We start from the raw sequence: 20,398 nt of genomic DNA on the forward strand, positions 1-20,398 counted from the left end.
GCATCCCCTTAAGGGAATCCTGCAGTGACAGGCAAACTTCCTCGATGTCGATAATGTCAACTTTTCTAATTTTGTTTTTTTTATATCTGTCTTTGTCTAACGAAATAACATCTGTCCTTGTTCGATTGCTTGCCATCTCTCGCAAGATCCGGCAACTACTGTTGTTGCTCTTCTTGTCATTCTGCATCCGTATTTGCATTACTAAAATAAAATTTTGATGGATCTTTTTTTGTACGCATTAAATCTTACTTCTACTTGCACGATATTATTCCTACATGTTTTCCCAAGGGAAGATGATAAACATTATGTATGTATAAACTGCAGAATTTTTGCTTTAAGCAAATATTGTCGTCAGGTGACAGCTGTATGTGCCTAAATAAGTAATATTTTTAATTTTTTGGTGTTTTTGATATAAAATCGCGTTTGTTACCTTAGATTTTTGTGCGGACGTTAATTCTGTAAAAGATTTTTGCAATTCTATAAAGCCAATTAAAAGATTCATCTAAAAACGATAATGTCGGTAAATCATACGGCTGCAGAATCCCCTTAATGATATCAATTTTAGTTATATACGATTTCCTTTTAGCATAATGGAAGAATATAAGGTGAGTTAATGCGCTACCCAAATTTCCCAGTCAATAGGAAAGTAGCCACGGACCGGCCATTACGAGCGGCAGATTCAAATACTTCTTAGCCTCTATTTATATATCACTTCACTTTTGGCTATTATTTCAGAAGTTTTAATTTGGCTGATTGGCTTTTTTTTCAATAAGCAAGCGAACTTAAAGGAAAACTTTCAACTAAAATACTATTTTTCTATAAGCAAATGAATCGAAAACTATCAACCAAACTTTTATTTTTTTCATAATAAAACGAACTGTACCAAATGGTATTGAAATAAATTCTTTGCCTTGATGAATAAGTCATTACCATTCCATTACACTTTTCAAAAACAGAATTATATGGACATTGTTAAGGAAAAATGTAGAAGATAAGGTTTTCCAATGATTTTTTGATGAAACAAATGTTTATTATTAGTATTATTATTAAATGAAACAATAACGAGGAGAGAGAATAGACATATTACAAACGTTCAAATTTCAATGGACATGTATAATACGTACATGGACAATGTTTACTTTAATAACCCTATCAATGCTATATAATATTATTTATCAGGTGACTCGTAAAAAGACAAAGAGAGAGACAATGTTTATTTTACCTCCATTAATCCTATATTATTTATCATGTCGTTTATTGCTCATTTTGTACATTTTTTTTCTTATTCCGTTCTAAAGACTTTTGAAAAATCGCTCTATTTAGATTTCGAAGCCTAATATATTGTTGCGCTCGGCCGCGCGTTCGCTGCACTCACACACACTCACACTCGCGGACGCGGCGCGCAATTCCGTTTCCGGGAATAATGACTCTCTGGTAGAAAAGAACTCGTTAGTAGGTAATATAGGCTGGTTCTAACTCCGGGATCTGAGGGGGGGTGAGGGGCGGGGGGAAACCGCAGGCGGGGGGGAAAACCGCGGAGGAGGGGATGGGGAAACCGCGTTTTCCGGCGCCGCGGGGCGACCGCGTTTTCGCCGCGCCGCGGAGCGTTCGCGTTTTCGGGCGCCGCGTGGCGAGGGGGTCCGCGTTCACATTTATATTGTAAAAAAAATGCTTACCATCGCTGGATACCACCTCCCGGCTCTCAGTCACCTTCCGCACTGTGTGCGACACAACATTGATTGTCTTTTTATTGTTACACTTATTGTTACACTTATTGTTAGTCTCTTAGCAGTATAGGTCTCTTAATTTTAGATAATATACACTTAAAATATTTTTAAAAATACTGCAGTCTAAACAGTCAATATTTACACGAAAACACACATAGGATACATATTACATGTTGAAATGAGATATAGTGGGTCCCCGCACGATGAGCAAAAGAGGCCGTCCATCAGAATATACCGCCTGGTGTCGTGTTTACGACAAGCATACAGCATCGAGAATAATCCACCGATTCTCACGATGCATGACGCACAAAACTTTGTCTATCCTGGAGTAAAGTAAAAATACGTGCAGCACATCCTTGTAAGAGGATTTAACGCATTGACTTCAGCCTGATTCATGACTCTGAATATTTCTTCCGAAACATCCTCAGACATTTCACTATCATAACATGAATCGTCTGACAATACTGCATCATCATCATCAACTGCCATTCCTTCCTCTTTATTTACTTCCATTTCTCCAGGCACTTCCATTTCTTCAGGCACTTTCATTTAAGGTAAATGTCCCCATGGCCGACCATGTTCCCTCTACCGACTTTTTTGACGTGAAACGTTGTTTACGAGGCTGCTGATTCAACAACACGTTCATTAGTGCAGTGGAAAAATTCAGGAATTCGTGCAGTACAAAAGAATTATAACGTGCAGAGTAAGTACAATAGTTAAATATATTTTTTTTCGCATTTCTTGCCGCACGTCACCATCCACGCGTATTCTTAAGAGTGAGGTTAGGAATTGTCGGTCGCCTAAATAGTCCGTATTTCGTTCAAAATCCTTTTGTAAGGAATAATCCGAGCGCTAAATGGTTTGTTACAATTTGATTGCTATATTCGAAAAAAAAAATTAGTCAAAAACTGTCATTTTTTTTATTTATTCGATGGTCGAGGTTAGACACAGCAAAACGCCTGCATGTCCCCAGTACCATACACGTAAACGTCAGTATCATCGAAGCTGCGGAAGCCGACGGCTGCGGTGAGGTTATCCGCTTAGAGGCAGTACTATGTGGGATCTCGGTAGTCGCGGCGCCGTGGTGTTGAGTGTGACGTGTGGGTGCGTGCTGATATACAACGCCTGCTCGTCAACGACAGTCTGCTGTCGCCGCACGCGTATCACGTTCTCGGTTACCTGCGGGAGGCGATTCACGAGCTCGGCGCGGCCCTCCGTGTCGTCCACGTCCACGGTACCGGTTACGTGCGTAAGCTCTGGCACAGTGCGAGCCGTTGTTACCACGAGCGTTTCCCTCCGTTCAGGATGGACAGGCGACGCGCGAGCAATTATCAGCTCAGCAGCGACTCGTACGCTGCCAAGCGCGGAGAGTCGCCGTCGTTACCGTCATCGCCATCGTCGTCGTCGTCGTCCAGGTTTGGCTTGATAAAAATACCTTTTCATGACTTATGTGTATTTTTCATGTTTATCATTGATTTATGTTCATTTTTATGTTTACTTTTCGGTTGAAACCTCCGCCTCGCATGCTCTGAAAAAAGGTAATCGGTAATGGGGACATGCCCGGTCGGAATTGGACACAGCTGGTCGGTAGAGAGGGCACGCACTAGTGCGCCTTTATTCTTCTCTATCTAGAAAAATACTTGACGGAATGGATTGAGCCTACGATTTTTGGAAAGTGCATGGATGAAGCTATCCACCAGTATGAAACTCTTTATCGAATTTATTTTTGTCACGCTTGACAACGCCATTCTTTTGTTGGGTCGGCCTTATAGGTGTCGGCCATAGGGACATTTACCTTACATCTTGATAAAAAGGGAACGTTTCTCTTACGAGGATGAACCAATTTATTTGGAGATCGAGAAAATCTTGATGCGATCGGAGATCGGCGATTCCGATCTCGCGACGGAATAGATATCGCACTACGCCGACTCTCCTCTTATACAATCTGCTACAGTTTCTCATCTGCGGTTCGCTGATTTTCACAATCTTGAATTTAGAATTACGCATCGGTTTGTAAAGTTTTGCGTACTCGCTCATATCGGTGGGCTTTGATATACAGCTCTTAAGATGGCGAACCAATTGTTGTATAAACCGCACGATCAAGCACAACCGATTCTCACTTCTAGTCCTCGACTACTGAGCGTACCATCAAATTCATCCTTCTATGTCCCACTATTGTCACCCCGTTTGTGTATCATATCTAATTTCATCTCAGTAGCCGTACATCGGCGCTATTTGCAAAATTTGCAGTTTTGCACGTGTGCGATGAAATCATTGCGTACGTTCTCGCTCACAATCGCGTATTTTTTCTTCGCCAACAATATTTAATCGTTCAGATCTTAATATTTAATTTATAATATTACATTTAAGTAAACGATAAATAAAGACAGCTTAACAAAAGGGAACGGTAAATGAAAAGGAAAAAATTTTTTAACCATATTATATGCATTTATTTATCATGTAGCATTATACACAATAGTATCCAAAGCGCTATACACAATAGTATCCAAAGCGTAGGCTAATATGTAATTCATAATCAATAATCGAATTTTTATCATAAATTTCACGCAAGATTGTAACTGCGTTACATTTATCGGTGATACAATTTTGACGTAAAATTGTTACAAACTGTTTGAATTTTTCACTTACGCCGTGAACAACATTTTGACATAGTTGAAAATACACATTCTCGACGCAATGTTCTAGTTCGAACAGGAAGAGTACAGTTGACGGTTTCATGTACAAGCTGGTGCCGCACGACGTCAATTTTATAATACTAGACACTACAGACGCGCGCGCTTCGCGCGCGCCATTTAGCTTTAACATTTATGCTATTTATATAATAATCGCGGGACGATTAACCTCGCGACACGACGCGAGCTGTCACATCATGACACACACGACGCACTATACACGCACGAAACTCGCCACACTCCGCGATGACAGTCCCTCACGGGATGAAGCAAGCTACGCGGCGCGGCAATCAATCGAGATAGCCAATCGGCATCGCGGAAAAGGAGGCTTCAATTTTACGATACAAACGAAATTCACTCAGGTAACACGCCTTTTTTAAAAGTGGATCTGCGTCACGTATTTTAACAAGCTCCAGATCTCGAAACGTTAGCGATGATGGTGCCGATGACTGCACGAGTCGCTGTACATCTGCACGTTTTTCGATGAATGTCACCCACGTTGCATGTGGCAGAATTATCCGATTGCCTCGATTATCGCCAATAAGTATATCCACAGAGGACATAGGTCCCGCGTTGATTCCAACATCCAAAAATTTATATGCTGTTGATGTCAAAGCAAATCTCCTTCCCAAAATACATGGCGTGTAGCGGGGTTTACCAAAACTGAAAAAATACAATTATATGTTTATAAAAGTTTTTTTGCACAAGTATATATGAAAATTAGCGGTACTTACTCATTGTGCTGTTTCTCACACGTTTCGTCCTGAATCGGAACGTAGTAGTTCGCACCATGAGTGTTCATCGTATCTGGAGGCTGTTTGCGACGTACTCGAACCGTATCGAACTCTCGACTGCGCTCTAGAATCATCGTAGACCATTTATACATGCCCAAAACTGCAAATCTTGCAAAAATAGCGCCAATGTACGGCTGCTGCATGGTGACCACCACCACAATCCACATATACGTTAAATGTGATATCTTTGTCAAGAACATTCGTGATGAGATCACCTCATCGGGCATCAAATATGATTTCTTTTCAAGATCATACGTGTCTCGCGATGATTTCATCGAACACGTGCAAAACTGCAAATTTTGCAATTTCGCATAAGTCAATGGAGCGTTATTGTTTTGAAGAACATGTCGCGACGTGTCTCGCGATGATTTTATCGAACACGTGCAAAACTGCAAATTTTGCAATTTCGCATAAGTCAATGGAGCGTTATTGTTTTGAAGAACATGTCGCGACGTGTCTCGCGATGATTTTATCGAACACGTGCAAAACTGCAAATTTTGCAATTTCGCATAAGTCAATGGAGCGTTATTGTTTTTAAGAACATGTCGCGACATGTCTCGCGATGATTTCATCGAACACGTGCAAAACTGCAAATAGCGCCGATGTACGGCTGCTGCATTGATACAGATCAAATCACCAAAAGTCAATGGCGCGTTTTCGTGAACGTACGTGTCTCGCAATGATTTCATCGAACACATGCAAAACTGCAAATTTTGCAAATAGCGCCGATGTACGGCTGCTGAGATGAAATTAGATATGATAAGCAAACGATGCATCATTAGTAGAATATAAAATGACGAATCTGGGGGATACGCTCAATAGTCGAGAATTGGAAGTCGTGAGTGTAACAAATGGCGTTAGCAAGAGGATCGTGCAATAACATGGAGCAAGAGTTGTTGAAGCAATCCACCCTTTTAAATTCGAGGGAAGATTTTGCCGCGTGGGAGCAACGATGTGACGAGTTTATCGAATCGTTGGAAGAACAAAGCTGAATTAAACGGTCACGATTATCAATCGATCAGTCATCGATCGGTCTCAAACAGTCGTTGGTCGCTTATATCGCGCGACTCGAAGGTCTGAAAGATTCGGTACGTCAACGTTTCGTGCATGTGGGTGCGGGATACAGTGCGTGTGAGACAGGACTCAGATGGCGCGAGATAGATACGGTTTTTGAAAGCCGTATACTGACTGGTGCGGTAATAAATTTCAAACACATCGAACCTCATCAATTTCTCAAAAATGCGAGAGAAATTGTACTCGATCGTGTGTGGAACGTCATGCAACGACATGACAATGTAAAAATTAACACAGTGTTTAATGGTGAATTTGTTGCGGGTGACAAACGCGCGAATAAAAGTATCGCAACGAGAAACTATGAAGTCTTTCGTGAGTCCGATCTGCACGAGTGGTACAAGCGACACGTTATCGAGCCTATCCTCGCATCGCTGGAGGAATTCCAGGAACGTGATAGCGGATGGGCGTTGTCGCGTATACTCAATTTAACGGTAAATGTGAACAAATATAATCCGTTGCACGCGGGGTGTTTTGTGGAAATACCGCGAGAAATTAAAAAGAAGAAAGCGGTGATAAACGTGCAATCAAGAGACAATGCATGTTTCGCATGGTCAGTGGTGGCTGCTCTACATCCAGCCCAAAGAAATGCAGAACGCGAATCGTCGTATCCACATTACACGTCGGTGCTAAATCTTACGGACATTGAGTTTCCAATGACGTTGAATCAAATTAAAAAATTTGAAAATCACAACAACATCTCCATCAACGTCTACAGCATCAAGAAAAGAAACAAGAAACTTGTAATCTTACCATTACGGGTTACTGACCGAAAGATGGGCAGACACGTAAATCTGCTGTACGTGCATGACGACATCGTGGGACATTTTGCGTGGATCAAGAACCTATCCCGCCTCGTGAGCTCGCAAATCAGTAAAAAAGAGCACAGGAAATACTTTTGCGATCGGTAAGTACCTATAGTTCTTTTAATAATATATAGAATATTTTGTGTATAAAAAAATTTATAATATTTGCGTTTATTTTTGCAGATGTTTGCACTACTTCAGCTCCAACGAGAAATTGGAAGCCCACACTGTTTGCACAAGCTCGCACACGAGCCTGACCTCGAGAATTTGTTGAGGAAGGAACAAATAAAAAGAATCCGTTTATTGAGAGAGAGATTGTGTTTCGTGATTTATATAATTAAGAAAATTTAGATCGGGCAGAACTATACAAAGAATACCAACATTTGTTGCATGGGAGAAGGGAAACTGCCCTAAAACCTTCCCAGTATTCGTGAACAAAATTATACATTTGTAATAGAAAAATACAATATGAGTAAAATAAATGTATCAAATACACAAAAGAAAAAATGACTTGGTTATCATAGAACAGTCCTTTCTTTTGAATTATGAAAAGAGAAATATCTTTCTTAGATTCCTTGATATAATTCTGTATCATGAGATAATGTTCTTTATAAAAGGAATTGAACTTAGTACGTACGCATATAATGTATATTGACGAAGTCAAGCTCAGAATTAGTTGTTATTTATCAAAGAAAGGATCGTTCAAAACATCGACATAACTCAAATTAAAAAACATGAATATCAGTGTAGATATAATTCAAACAATCTTGGAAATAATGCATCAATCCTTTAATTCAATAATGAATAATTCTCATCGGCCTTGTCAATAATATTCTTCGTGAATCGAATATTAACTGAGTCTTACAGAACTTGAGTATAAATCACGACAAAGGAATATCTTACCGCTATGAGCTATTACTATGACACGAGCGATAAATACGACAAGAGCAACTACAAAGGCAATGAATACAAAACAAGCATTTAATACGATACGAGTAATAAGTTTCAAATGAGTGTATTGAATTACACTTTTAAGAGGCCTTCGATCTTTGATTGACACATTAATTTATCATAAAGCAAACGTAATATTAGATAATTATTAATTCGCAAAATAATCACTAGAATAATATAAAGTAATTGAGTAAGAGATTTTATCGCAACGCAAGCAAACGGTAATCCGATAATGTTATCACGACGCATGAAAACGATTAATAGGTATTTTCGCACGTAACATATTCTACTTCAGTAATGAGTGTAACGAATGTACGTACGGTAATGAGATTGAATATTGAATACAAAAATGACTCACTATCTGATTTATCATAACAAATCAATCGCACAAAAGAAAGAATTACAGTTTTTCATTATGAAGAAAACGGTCGATTTAACTCGAGATGTAAGATTAATAAATTAACTAATCGGGGATTTCTTGTACAGCATTAGACGGGGTCTAATGTTTAAGAATCGGGGACTCTTTGCAATACGTTAGACGGGGTCTGACGTTAAAGAATCGGAGATTCCTTGTAATACGTTAGACGGGATTCTAACTGTCTATCTCGTATAGATTAAAGGCGGTACCTTTGACATTACGGTAATGGTTGAAAATAGCAATGATCAAACCAAGAGCCGGTTTCTTGAATGTTCCTTAATGGCTTCTCATCTCATTCCGGAAGGATTTCCAAACGTTCCAGAAAATGGCTGCCTTCCTCGAGCTTTCCACGTGCCAGCAAGGCTCGCCGAGACGTATCTCACTGGCTTCCTTTGTGCGACGACAGTTGTTGTCCTTTATTTGCTGCGTACACGATCAACCGGTATGTTGGCTGATGCACACTGAGAGGCAGATCTCGGCGACCTCATAATTTGATTACAAAGTTCACAGCGAAAAGATGACGCAACTAAGTATTTTACTCGAACTGATTACAACGGGTGTGTAACGCACGATGTCCGGAAGACGAATGCTCGCTCGCCGAGCTGCACGCCCCTCCCGACATGCTCAAGCATGCGCGGTAAACTTGCGCCTCGCCGCCTGGGACGCAACGTAGTCGGCGCCGCTTGCGCGCCTTTTCACCCGCCTACGTAGAATGCGCGGCTTGACCTATCGCATTACAACTGCCACTAATGGCCGCAAAAAACAACAACACAACCTCTCTCTCTCTCTCTCTCTTTTTTTTTCAACTTTAAACACACACCGTCAACTGTCAGGAGATGAATGACTGCGCGATCAAGTTACCGAGTGATAACAACAAGTGGTTGGCCTTTAAAAATCACAGCAGGAAGGAACGAGTTCCGTTTGTCATATACGCTGACCTGGAATGTACCCTGGAGAAGATGGAAGCGGATCCGGAAACGTCCAGGTACACATATCAACATCATCGCGTGTTTAGCATAGGGTACTATGTGCGTTGCTCGTACGACGAGTCGTTATCTATGTATCGGTTTCGTCGCGATAAGGATTGCGTCACGTGGTTCGCCGAGGAGCTAAGACGTTTAGCTCACGACGTAAAGACCATTTTGTCCACTAATGTACCCATGGCAAATTTCACGCAAGACGAGTGGGAAAAGTTTAACAGCGTAACGCACTGTCACGTGTGCGAAAAACCGTTTGAGCCAGATGACGTGCGAGTACGCGACCATTGTCACCTGACCGGTCAATACAGAGGTCCCGCGCATTCTAATTGTAACTTAAATTATAAAGATTCGCATTGCATTCCCATAGTTTTTCATAATTTATCGGGCTACGACGCACATTTTATTATAACTGAAATAGCAACAGCGTACGAAGGACATGTAGACTTACTCCCAATCACAAGTTGCGTTGCGAGTTATGGACTCGATCCCGCGTATTATTATACTCTACCGGGTTTTACGTGGGATGCTATGTTGAAGCATACGCGTATCAATTTCGAATTGCTCACCGACATTGACATGGTCATGTTTATCGAACGCGGTATACGCGGCGGTTTGAGTCAATGTTCAAACAGATACGCGCTGGCCAACAACAAGTACATGCAGTCGTACGATCCATCGAAACCGTCGTCGTACCTGATGTATTTTGATGTAAATAACTTATACGGCTGGGCAATGTGTCAACCATTGCCATATGCAGATTTTCAATGGGTCGACGACGTAACCGATTTTAATGTTATGGATGTCGCGTTAGATTCCTCGATAGGCTACATACTCGAAGTCGACTTGGAGTATCCGCAACATCTTCACGACACGCACACTGACCTACCGTTCTGTCCGACGCGCGATAAACCACCCGGTAAGCGGCAGGACAAGCTCCTCGCAACATTATACGATAAGAAACGTTATGTCATACATTATCGCAACCTACAGCAGTGTACTCGTCACGGTCTCCGGATAGCAAATACCGCATACTGAAATTCGCGCAATCTCCATGGCTTCGCGATTATATAGAACTTAATACGAAAGGAGGAGGGTCCCTAAGGCCTGTTTTCGGCACCCCTTCAAAATTGGGCCAAAATGGCTGGAATCACTTCCTTATACCCTTGGAAGTAATATTTAGTCAATTCCAGCCTAAACGGAAGTATTTAGAGTGTATACTTTAAGTATACATGGTGCATCAGCGCGCCCGTATCAAGCATTTTTTGGAAAACTAAGCGTTATTGAGAAAAATGTTTCAGATAAAAATTGTATGGTTTCAAGGGGGACATAAGATGGTGTCATTGGTTTGACCTTGGATAGTCATTTCATCAGACTCACCTTAACCAAGCACCCCAAAAGGTGAAAGGCAAGGGGACTCACCTTAATCAAGCACCCCAAAAGGTGAGAGGCAAGGGGACTTACCTTAACCAAGCACCCCAAAAGGTGAGAGGCAAGGGGACTCACCTTAATCAAGCACCCCAAAAAGTGAGAGGCAAGGGGACTCACCTTAACAAGCACCCCAAAAGGTGAGAGGCAAGGGGACTCACCTTAATCAAGCACCCCAAAAGGTGAGAGGCAAGGGGACTCACTTTTTTAATCTAGCACCCCAAAAAGTGACAGGCAAGGGGACTCACGTAAATCCAACACCCCACTCTACGTGGCTTCTTAAAGGAAGATTACGTTTACAATTTTACTGTTCACGTGTGGAGAATCAACAAGAATGAATAATATGATTTCAATCTCGGATCTCCTTAAGTAACGTTTCTACAAATCTATCTGTAAGAAGCCTCATAACTCGCAAAGTACTTAATAAAAAATAACTTAGTTATGAGTGTTTTGGAAAGCTCTCGAAATAAGCTACAATTAAAGATATGTAAAAAAATAGAGGGTTCTATATAAAATATTGAAATCGACATTCACGTGACCTTCAAATGACTATCCAAGGTCAAACCAATGACACCATCTTATGTTCCCCTTGAAACCATACAACTTTTATCTGAAACATTTTTCTCAAAAACGCTTAGTTTTCCAAAAAAATGCTTGATACGGACGCGCTGATGCACCATGTATACTTGAAGTATACACTCTAAATACTTCCGTTTAGGCTGGAATTGACTAAATATTACTTCCAAGGGTATAAGGAAGTGATTCCAGCCATTTTGGCCCAATTTTGAAGGGGTGCCGAAAACAGGCCTTAGGGACCCTCCTCCTTTAGGACATTGGCCAAAAACGATTTTGAAAAAAATTTATACAAATTGATGAACAATGCTGTGTTTGGTAAAACCATGGAGAATGTGCGCAATCACGTTGACGTGCGACTCGTGACTTATTGGGACGGTAGATACGGCGCGGAGGCAGTGATTGCGAAACCAAATTTTCATAGCCGAAGCGTCTTTTCGGAGAATCTAGTAGCAATAGAAATGCGAAAACTCGAGGTGAAGTTTGACAAACCAATTTACGTGGGTATGTGCATCCTCGATATATCCAAGACATGTTTGTACGAATTTTATCACGAGTACATGTTACCGTTGTATCGCGATAAGTGTAAAGTCACGTACACCGATACGGACAGTCTCATTTATCACATCGAGTGCGACGACGTGTATGATACCATGAAGCGCCACATTAATAAATTTGACACTATATAGCGATTACGCGATCGATAATGCGTACGGTATCCCACTCGCCAATAAAAAAGTACCGGGCTTAATGAAAGACGAAAATAACGGTGCGATAATGACTGAATTCGTCGGGCTTACGTCATGGCACGCGGTATACCTTTTCCAGCTTTTTTACCCGAAATCAACGGCCCGATTATATGTGTGTACTTGTATCCCCCGTTGCCCTTTATTTGAGCGTGAGCATCATAATTGCGTTTATAAGCACTCGTCATCAACAGAATGCTCTTGTATGTTTGCATATCGTCCTCCGTGTAGATATCATGATCGGGATATTTCTTAAAGATTAATTCGAAAAGACCGCGTGTGCCAGTGTATCGTATGCCGTCGATAATTATCTTGTCCGCGTAGTTCACGTCAAAACGTTTATTACCGAGCGTCATTCCATCGTTGGTGAATTTAACACCGTACGCGATGTCCATACCGCTTTCTTGATCGCCGCTCAGAACTGCCCCGACTTTTGGCTCAATAGACTCAAGTGATCTCGCAACGTTTCTCGACCCTCAGGTGTTTGCAACTGCTGTCGAACTGACGTCACGAGTGGGTCTTTCGTGGTTTCGAAAACATCTTCGTTTGCGAGCACTGTGGGTTGTTCGGAAGGCGCAGAGGTTATCGGTGGTTCATTCAATGGACCTTTCGATCGGTTCGATTTACGCGATTTTAAAATTTTGGTTATTTCGCTCAAATTAGATGGCACATTTATCGATCGTTTCAACGTAACCGGAGTTGAAGCCATTACAGAGTCGTTAAACGAGGCGTTTGGTCATTGTCGTTTGAGCTTCGGCTCTTCGTCTTCCCACGCCGTTTCATTCTCAATCTTTGACACGTCAGATTCTTTGCCAGCAACGGTGTTTTCGGCAATCTGCCTTAGAGGCTCGATGATGGGCTTAAAGTGTCTCTCCAACGCGATATCTTCCTCCACTTTACCAGTTTTATACTTTTTGCGAATCAAATTGCTCGTTTTCGCAATTTGATTTGCTATCCTCTTGCACTCTCTAATCTCCTCGCCGCTGTCCATGTTGCGATAACGTTGTTCAATCGACGCGTCGACAACAACTAATCACGTTTCGGTATCGCAAAGTCGTTAAATCCTTTTCTGTATCGATCATTCGAAATCGCGCTGTCCTTGTCTATCACCACGAATCCATACTTTTGTTGCCAACACGTATGACACAATTTACTGAAATCATCGTAAGACATATCTGTGTTTACGTGATCGTTGTATATGTGTTTTAGATTGGTACTATCCTGTTTAAACAGAATCAATAAATTCGCGTTGTCGCGTATAAGATGCTTCGGTATCTTTGCATACGTCTGACAAAGATAGAAAGAGTCAACGTCCGCGTGCCGGCCCATTGCAAAGTATTCTCTTATCGTATCCTGCCTGTCGCACGCCACGTCATCAAAGATGAAAATAGAATTCGGGAGCGCGTCGCTCAGCGGAATGACGTCACTGTTATTCGAGAACGTAAAATAGCCAATCTTTTTTATCGGTGTTAGTATATTCTCCAAATATTGATATTTCGGTTGTTGCAACGATTTCAAGTACACATACACGTTCTCGAAACGTACACCGTGCGGACTTTCCAGCAAGCTTATCAAGACGTTTGTCTTGCCGCAATTCGACGGACCGCAGATGATACTGCGTATAGAAATCGGTAGCATGCCTCCATGTTTGCGTACGTCTTTCGTTAACGGCATCCTATCGTCAAAGTTTGTCACTTTGATCGTCCGCGATTGTCGTACGAACCGCATTTTACCTCCCCTCCACAACGAATGAATAACAATATCGAGAAAGCTGGCCTATTTATAGAGGCGCGTAGAACTGAGATGCTCAGTCTTTAAAATGTTTTTGCTCGTGTTGGATAACAGCGATATTTACGATTTAACCGCCGAGCAGTTAAAGTATATACCAAAGGTCATTCTACTACGACAGTTTTATAATCACATAGATTATTTGTAGGTTAAGCTTCCCGAACATATCAAGGCAGATTCGGAGGTTCAGCAATATCGGCGCTGTTTAATACATTATAATTTGCCGTGTCAGCAAACGCACATCGACGGTCCGCCGCCGTTGATAAAAAACTGCGGCGAATGCCACCGAAGATAGGTCGAGGTCTGTTGAATCGCGCGATAAACGCGCTTCCGATCGAATTACATATCCCCGGCTATCAATTTTGCGGTCCGGGACTCGTTTAGAAACACGATTGGCAAGGGGTGATCGGGGTATTAATCCATTAGACGCAGCGTGTCGCGAGCACGACATAGCCTACTCGCGTAGCAACGATCTCGCACAACGACACGTGGCAGACAATATACTCGCCGCGAAAGCGCGAAAACGTGTCACCGCGAACGATTCGACTCTCGGAGAGAGAGCTGCGGCTACAGCCGTCTGGGCGGCCATGAAGGCTAAAACGAAACTCAGTATGGGTTTGAAAACGAGGAAAAAGAAGAAGACCAAGCGAATACTTCCGGTAGCGAAACGCGGCGGTATCCTACCGATCCTACCGTTATTAGGGATTCTCGGCTCGTTGGTCGGCAGAGTGGCGGGAGTCGCAAAAGCCGTGAATGATAACAAAGCCGCGCGGCGTCAGCTGGAAGAGATGCAACGTCACAATCGCGCCATGGAAGGTCACGGACTTTATCTTGCTCCGTACAAACGCGGACGGGGAGTCTCGAGAAAAAAAAACGTTGAAGAAACGCTAAAAATCTCCAAGGGTGTAACTACCAACGTACAACTGCAACAATTGGCAAACCGTATGCGCATTCCATATTTTAGAGGTATTTTCATGCGCGACTCGTTACCGATCGGCGGTATACGTCGAAACGAAAGCGGTATCGTGAATTTGGATAATACTGAGGTACCGGGTACTCACTGAGTGGCGTACGCGAAGAGGGGAGATCGTGCCATATATTTCGACAGTTTTGGCAATCTTCGATCACCGAGAGAATTGGCGCAGTATCTAGAGAACAATGTAATAGAGTACAATCGCACGCCTTATCAGCGATACGATCAGAGCAATTGCGGACAACTGTGTCTGCGTTTTCTACAGTTGGTTGACAATCAATTTAAAGACCGGCGTTACGCTGTTTAATCTCAGTTTCATTCAAACGTGTCACTGACATTTACGCTCACCGGGAAGAGCAGCATCCTCGCGCTAAGCTACTTTCCCGCCGTGGATTTGAGCGATGGCGATTACGAGCTCGGTCTAACAGATTTTGAAACCTATCACACGATACCGAATGTAAGTAAATTCGTCGAACAATAAATTCTACTATGACGACGACGACGACGACAAGGAGATTACCATTCCCGAAGAATCGTACGAACTGCGTGATATAGACATGTATCTGAAACGCGCTCTTTTATGGGACCAATCCAATAATGTCTCGACAAACGAAGATGAACCGCACCCATTGATTATTATTTGGGTTAATAACAATACGATGAAGAGCGAGATCAAATGCGTTTATCGGATAAATTTCACCAAACCGAACAACATTGGGTCGCTGCTGGGATTTTCAGCGAATCGCGTGCTGGAGTCGCGACAATGGCACGAATCGGATGTTCCGCTAAATATCATCAACGCAAACATCATTCGCATAGAGTGTAACGTGACCGCGGGTGCGTACAGCAACGACAAGTATGTGCACACGATACGAGTTTTCACCGAGCGTGCCTCCAGGATATAAGATATCGGAAACGCCGGCACAGATCATTTACCTTCCGATCATCGTGCGGAGCATTTCGGACTTGACGCTTCGCGTCGTGGGTCAGGACGGCCGATTGATTGATTTTCGCGGAGAAAAGATCGCCGTTAGACTGCATGTACGAAGACGACGATTGTGGTAAACCGTGAGATGCTCATACTGAACGAAGCTGAGCAGGTGCGACAGACGAGAAACAAAATTAGAGAGACAATCCGATCGCCAAAGAAGAAACTCACTGCGTCGAACGTTGAATTTTTGAAATCATTGGGTTTCGTCGTACGAAATGGCTAATATCTTAAACATTGGAGGTGAACCGATCTTTGACGACAGCGTCGTCAAGATTGAGACACACACGTACAATCCGTACGCCAACACAACGTTTGGACATAACGATGAGATAAGAATACCCATACAACAGCAGGATTTATACACGTTGCCGTGCGAGAGCTTTCTCGACGTTGAAGAAAGATTGACGATAAAGAAAAAAGATGACACGTCTGCGACAACGCTTGCGAATAATTGCGTGGCGTTCATGTTTGATGAAATTCGATACGAGCTCAACGGTGTGGAGATTGATCGCAACAGAAACGTTGGAATAACCAGTACCATCAAGAACTATGTATCGTTTACAAATGACAAAGCAAAAATTATGCAAAATGCTGGATGGGACATTTTATCCCCGGAGGGATATTTCAACTTTTGCGTACCGCTCAATACATTGTTGGGCTTTTGCAAGGATTACAAACGCGTGATTGTTAACGCTCGTTACGAATTAATTTTGATACGAGCGCGCAGCGATAACAATTGCATTGTAGGAAATCCGGCGACGGAGCCGGAAATTGAATTGTTTAAAGTACAGTGGCGAATGCCTCACGTTACATTAAACGAGGTCAATAAGTTATCTATGCTACGGAACTTGGAAAGCGGGCGATATCTTAGTGTTAGTTTCCGTTCGTGGGATCTGTATGAGTATCCCATGTTGCAGAGCACGACCAAGCATTCGTGGGCCATCAAAACGGCGACTCAGCTGGTGAAGCCGCGGTACGTTATCTTTGCGCGGCAGACTGGGCGCAAGAATATCTTGTCGTAAGATGTTAGCGTATTCGATGACTGTAACTTGACCAACGTGAAACTTTATCTAAACTCCGAATTTTATCCGTACGACGACATGAATCTGGATTTTGGCAAAAATCGATACGCCGTTCTTTTCGATATGTATGCGCGTTTTCGTAAAGCTTATTACAGATACGACTGCTTCGATACGCTTTGCACCGTGGTTACATTCCTGACAAAAGGACCTTTTGTTGTCATTGATTGCTCGCGACAAAACGAATCTGTCAAGAGCGCTACCGTGGATGTGCGAATAGAATTTGATTGTAAAGAGAATGTATCAGCAAATACTACCGCCTATTGTCTCATCTTGCATGATCGCGTAATCGAATACTGTCCGTTGTCGAACGTAGTGCGCAAAATCATGTAAATTGCAATATCAGCAGATATTGCGCTATAAGATACACTGATGTACCGCGATAAGATACAGATTGCTCCGTCGTTTCGTCATGATCGTACCAACGTTTGTTGATATGCAGGGATTCACCGTCGGGATGAAATTTGTCGTAAAGGAGGTGGCGGTTCTGAGAAACGGGACCGTTTTGGCACATTACATTTTTACATGTCCTATGCCATGGAGTCTTCTCACGAAATCCGACAGATCATGCGCTTTCTGGTTGATTGCAAATCACCATGGACTACGATGGGAGGACGGAAACGTGCCCTACAGCATGGCGAAACATCTAATTACATCGGCTGTACTTGGAGAGGGCGACGAGACGTCGACTTTTGTGTACGTCAAGGGATGCCAGAAACGAGAATGGCTGGTGGATCTGCTTGAGAATAAAGCGAGAAAACATCTAAAAATTGAGACTTTGGATGCAGATTACGAAGATATCGAATCTTTAAATAATCTAGATGTTACTAATACTGTAAGATGCGAAAAACATGTTAAGGATTGCGCATTACAAAATGTATTAAAAATATTTAACTGGTGGTCGCGACACCAGAAAAATTATGATTTTTTGAAATAAACTATATATGTATATATAAATGTTTTATTTCCTTTTCCCACATACTTTGTAGTATAATATAGATGTTTTAGCTGTTCAAGAGCTGTTTTTTAGTTGTTTTTAGTTGTTTGATAGCTGTTTAAAAGCTGTTTTTAGTTGTTTAAAAGAAGTTTGATAGCGGTTCAATAGCAGTTATACAGATCGCAGTTATACAGATAGCTGTTTTAGTTGTTTGATAGCTGTTCAAGAGCTGTTTGATAGCTGTTTTTAGCTGTTTCATAGCGGTTCAATAGCTGTTTGATAACTGTTTCATAGCGGTTCAATAGCTGTTTGATAGCTGTTTCATAGCGGTTCAATAGCTGTTTGATAGTTGTTTGATCGCGGTTCAATAGCAGTTTTACAGATCAAATCACCGAAAGTCAATGGCGCGATATCGTTTTCAAGAACATACGTGTCTCGCGGTGACTTGATCGCACACGTGCAAAACTGTCCATCGCAGATTTTTCGGCAGGCGCATCCGTACGGCTATTGAGATGAAATTAGATATGATAAACAAACGATGTGACAATAGTGGGACATAGAAGGATGCATTTGATGGTACGCTCAGTAGTCGAGGACTAGAAGTAAGAGCAGTCGGTTGGCGTTTTGTTTGTGCGACTTATACAATTCATTCGCCATCTTAAGACAATTAAAACATTTAAAAAATTAGATTTAAATTACTTAAAAGATTAGATTTAAAAGTAGTGGGTGCAAGTGTGGAAAAAATGGATTTTGAAGAATTGCACTTTGAAAAGAAAGAATGGAAGTTGAAGCAAACGAGGAAGAAATGGAAGTGCCTGGGAAAATGAAAGTAAATGAAGAGGAAGGAATGGAAGTTGATGATGATGATGCAGTATTGTCAGACGATTCATGTTATGATAGTGAAATGTCTGAGGATGTTTCGGAAGAAATATTCAGAGTCATGAATCAGGCTGAAGTCAATGCGTTAAATCCTCTTACAAGGATGTGCTGCACGTATTTTTATTTTACTCCAGGACAGACAAAGTTTTGTGCGTCATGCATCGTGAGAATTGGTGGATTATTCTCGATGCTGTATGCTTGTCGTAAACACGACACCAGGCGGTATATTCTGATGACGGCCTCTTTTGTTCATCGTGCGGGGACCCACTATATCTCATTTCAACATGTAATATGTGTCCTATGTGTGTTTTCGTGTAAATATTGACTGTTTAGACTGCAGTATTTTTAAAAATATTTTAAGTGTATATTATATAAAATTAAGAGACTTATACTGCTAAGGAACTAACAATAAGTGTAACAATAAGTGTAACAATAAAAAGACAATCAATGTTGTTTCGCACACAGTGCGGAAGGTGACTGAGAGCCGGGAGGTGGTATCCAGCGATGGTAAGCAATTTTTTTACAATATAAACGTGAACGCAGACCCCCTCGCCCCGCGGCGCCCGAAAACGCGAACGCTCCGCGGCGCGGCGAAAACGCGGTCGCCCCGCGGCGCCGGAAAACGCGGACCTCCTCGCCCCGCGGCGCCGAAAAACGCGGTTCCCCCCCCCCCCTCCTCCGCGGTTCCCCCTCCCTCTCCCCGCGGTTTCCCCTTGCCCGCGGTTTCCTCCCGCCTGCGGTTTTCCCCCGCCCGCGGTTCCCCCCTGCCCCTCACCCCCCCTCAGATCCCCGAGTTAGAACCGGCCTATATTACCTACTCTCGTTTAAGTAAGAAATGCAAGATACAGTGACGGCTCGTAAACACGTCTGATCGGTTTCGAGGCCCGGCGGAGAATCTGAATGGCGACAAACGTAAACAAACAAACAGGGCACGTCGTCAGGCAGCGTTTCGCGGCTGCCTTCCGGGCTTCTACCGGGCGTCTCAGCTCGGGCGCAACACTGCCCCCCTCTTCTTAGATTGTCGTACCGATAATCTCCTGAAGGGCAGCGCCCAGACGAGCACGGGGACCAAGCTACCTCGCTCTCCTCCCCGCGATTGGCCTCCAGGGAGACCTGGCCAGACTCCCCAAGCCGACTCCAGGAAGGGTCGCCCACACCGTCTCATCCTCGAGCTCCGGTCCTCCGACTTGACGTCCTCTTCTTCGACGGCCGCCCCATCGCTCTCCCATGAAGTCTTCGGACAAGGGAAGGGGAAAACTTCCCGTGGACCCTGCGCCCCGCAGGGCTTCCCAAGTCCCCGCCCGGCATTTGCCCTAGGGCCCACGGGAAAACCACAGGTCAAAAACCGTGGGCAGGCGGTCCTCTTCAGGCTGAGACGCTTCTGGAAGTTCCGGCCGATGTTCTGCCGCAGGTCAACCGACGTCTGAGGACCTCCTTTCGCGTACCACCATCCTTTTCTAAAACAAACAGACAACGCACAGAAACACAAAACAAAATTACTGTTAAAAGTTAAAGAAATCGAACATTTCAAAACTTTTTTCATAAACATTTTATTCATAATTTGTTC

General features: G+C 42.8%; 3 protein-coding genes across 3 annotated transcripts in view; 2 read left to right on the forward strand and 1 right to left on the reverse strand.

The window, feature by feature from the left end:
• LOC139813077 (uncharacterized) overlaps nucleotides 1-19,997 on the reverse strand; it is a 60,878-nt gene extending 40,881 nt beyond the window's left edge. Inside the window, exons 1-4 of the mRNA XM_071778353.1 lie at nucleotides 19,859-19,997; nucleotides 5,155-5,278; nucleotides 4,714-5,083; nucleotides 2,907-4,544 (exon numbers count right to left, since the gene is read on the reverse strand). Coding sequence (XP_071634454.1) covers nucleotides 4,218-4,544; nucleotides 4,714-5,083; nucleotides 5,155-5,222 — 765 coding nt within the window. The 5' untranslated portion in view covers nucleotides 5,223-5,278; nucleotides 19,859-19,997 and the 3' untranslated portion in view covers nucleotides 2,907-4,217. The remainder of the gene's footprint in view (nucleotides 1-2,906; nucleotides 4,545-4,713; nucleotides 5,084-5,154; nucleotides 5,279-19,858) is intronic.
• On the forward strand, nucleotides 5,292-7,267 carry LOC139811418 (uncharacterized). Its single transcript, XM_071775715.1, has one exon. It carries the CDS (start codon nucleotides 6,492-6,494, stop codon nucleotides 7,194-7,196), a length of 705 nt encoding a protein of 234 aa, XP_071631816.1. The 5' UTR covers nucleotides 5,292-6,491; the 3' UTR covers nucleotides 7,197-7,267.
• LOC139811412 (uncharacterized) lies at nucleotides 7,391-10,636 on the forward strand. Its single transcript, XM_071775709.1, has one exon. It carries the CDS (start codon nucleotides 9,297-9,299, stop codon nucleotides 10,473-10,475), a length of 1,179 nt encoding a protein of 392 aa, XP_071631810.1. The 5' UTR covers nucleotides 7,391-9,296; the 3' UTR covers nucleotides 10,476-10,636.
• Nucleotides 19,998-20,398: the final 401 nt, after the last annotated feature.

The sequence above is a fragment of the Temnothorax longispinosus genome, chromosome 1, assembly GCF_030848805.1.
Source record: "Temnothorax longispinosus isolate EJ_2023e chromosome 1, Tlon_JGU_v1, whole genome shotgun sequence".
NCBI lineage: Eukaryota > Metazoa > Arthropoda > Insecta > Hymenoptera > Formicidae > Temnothorax > Temnothorax longispinosus.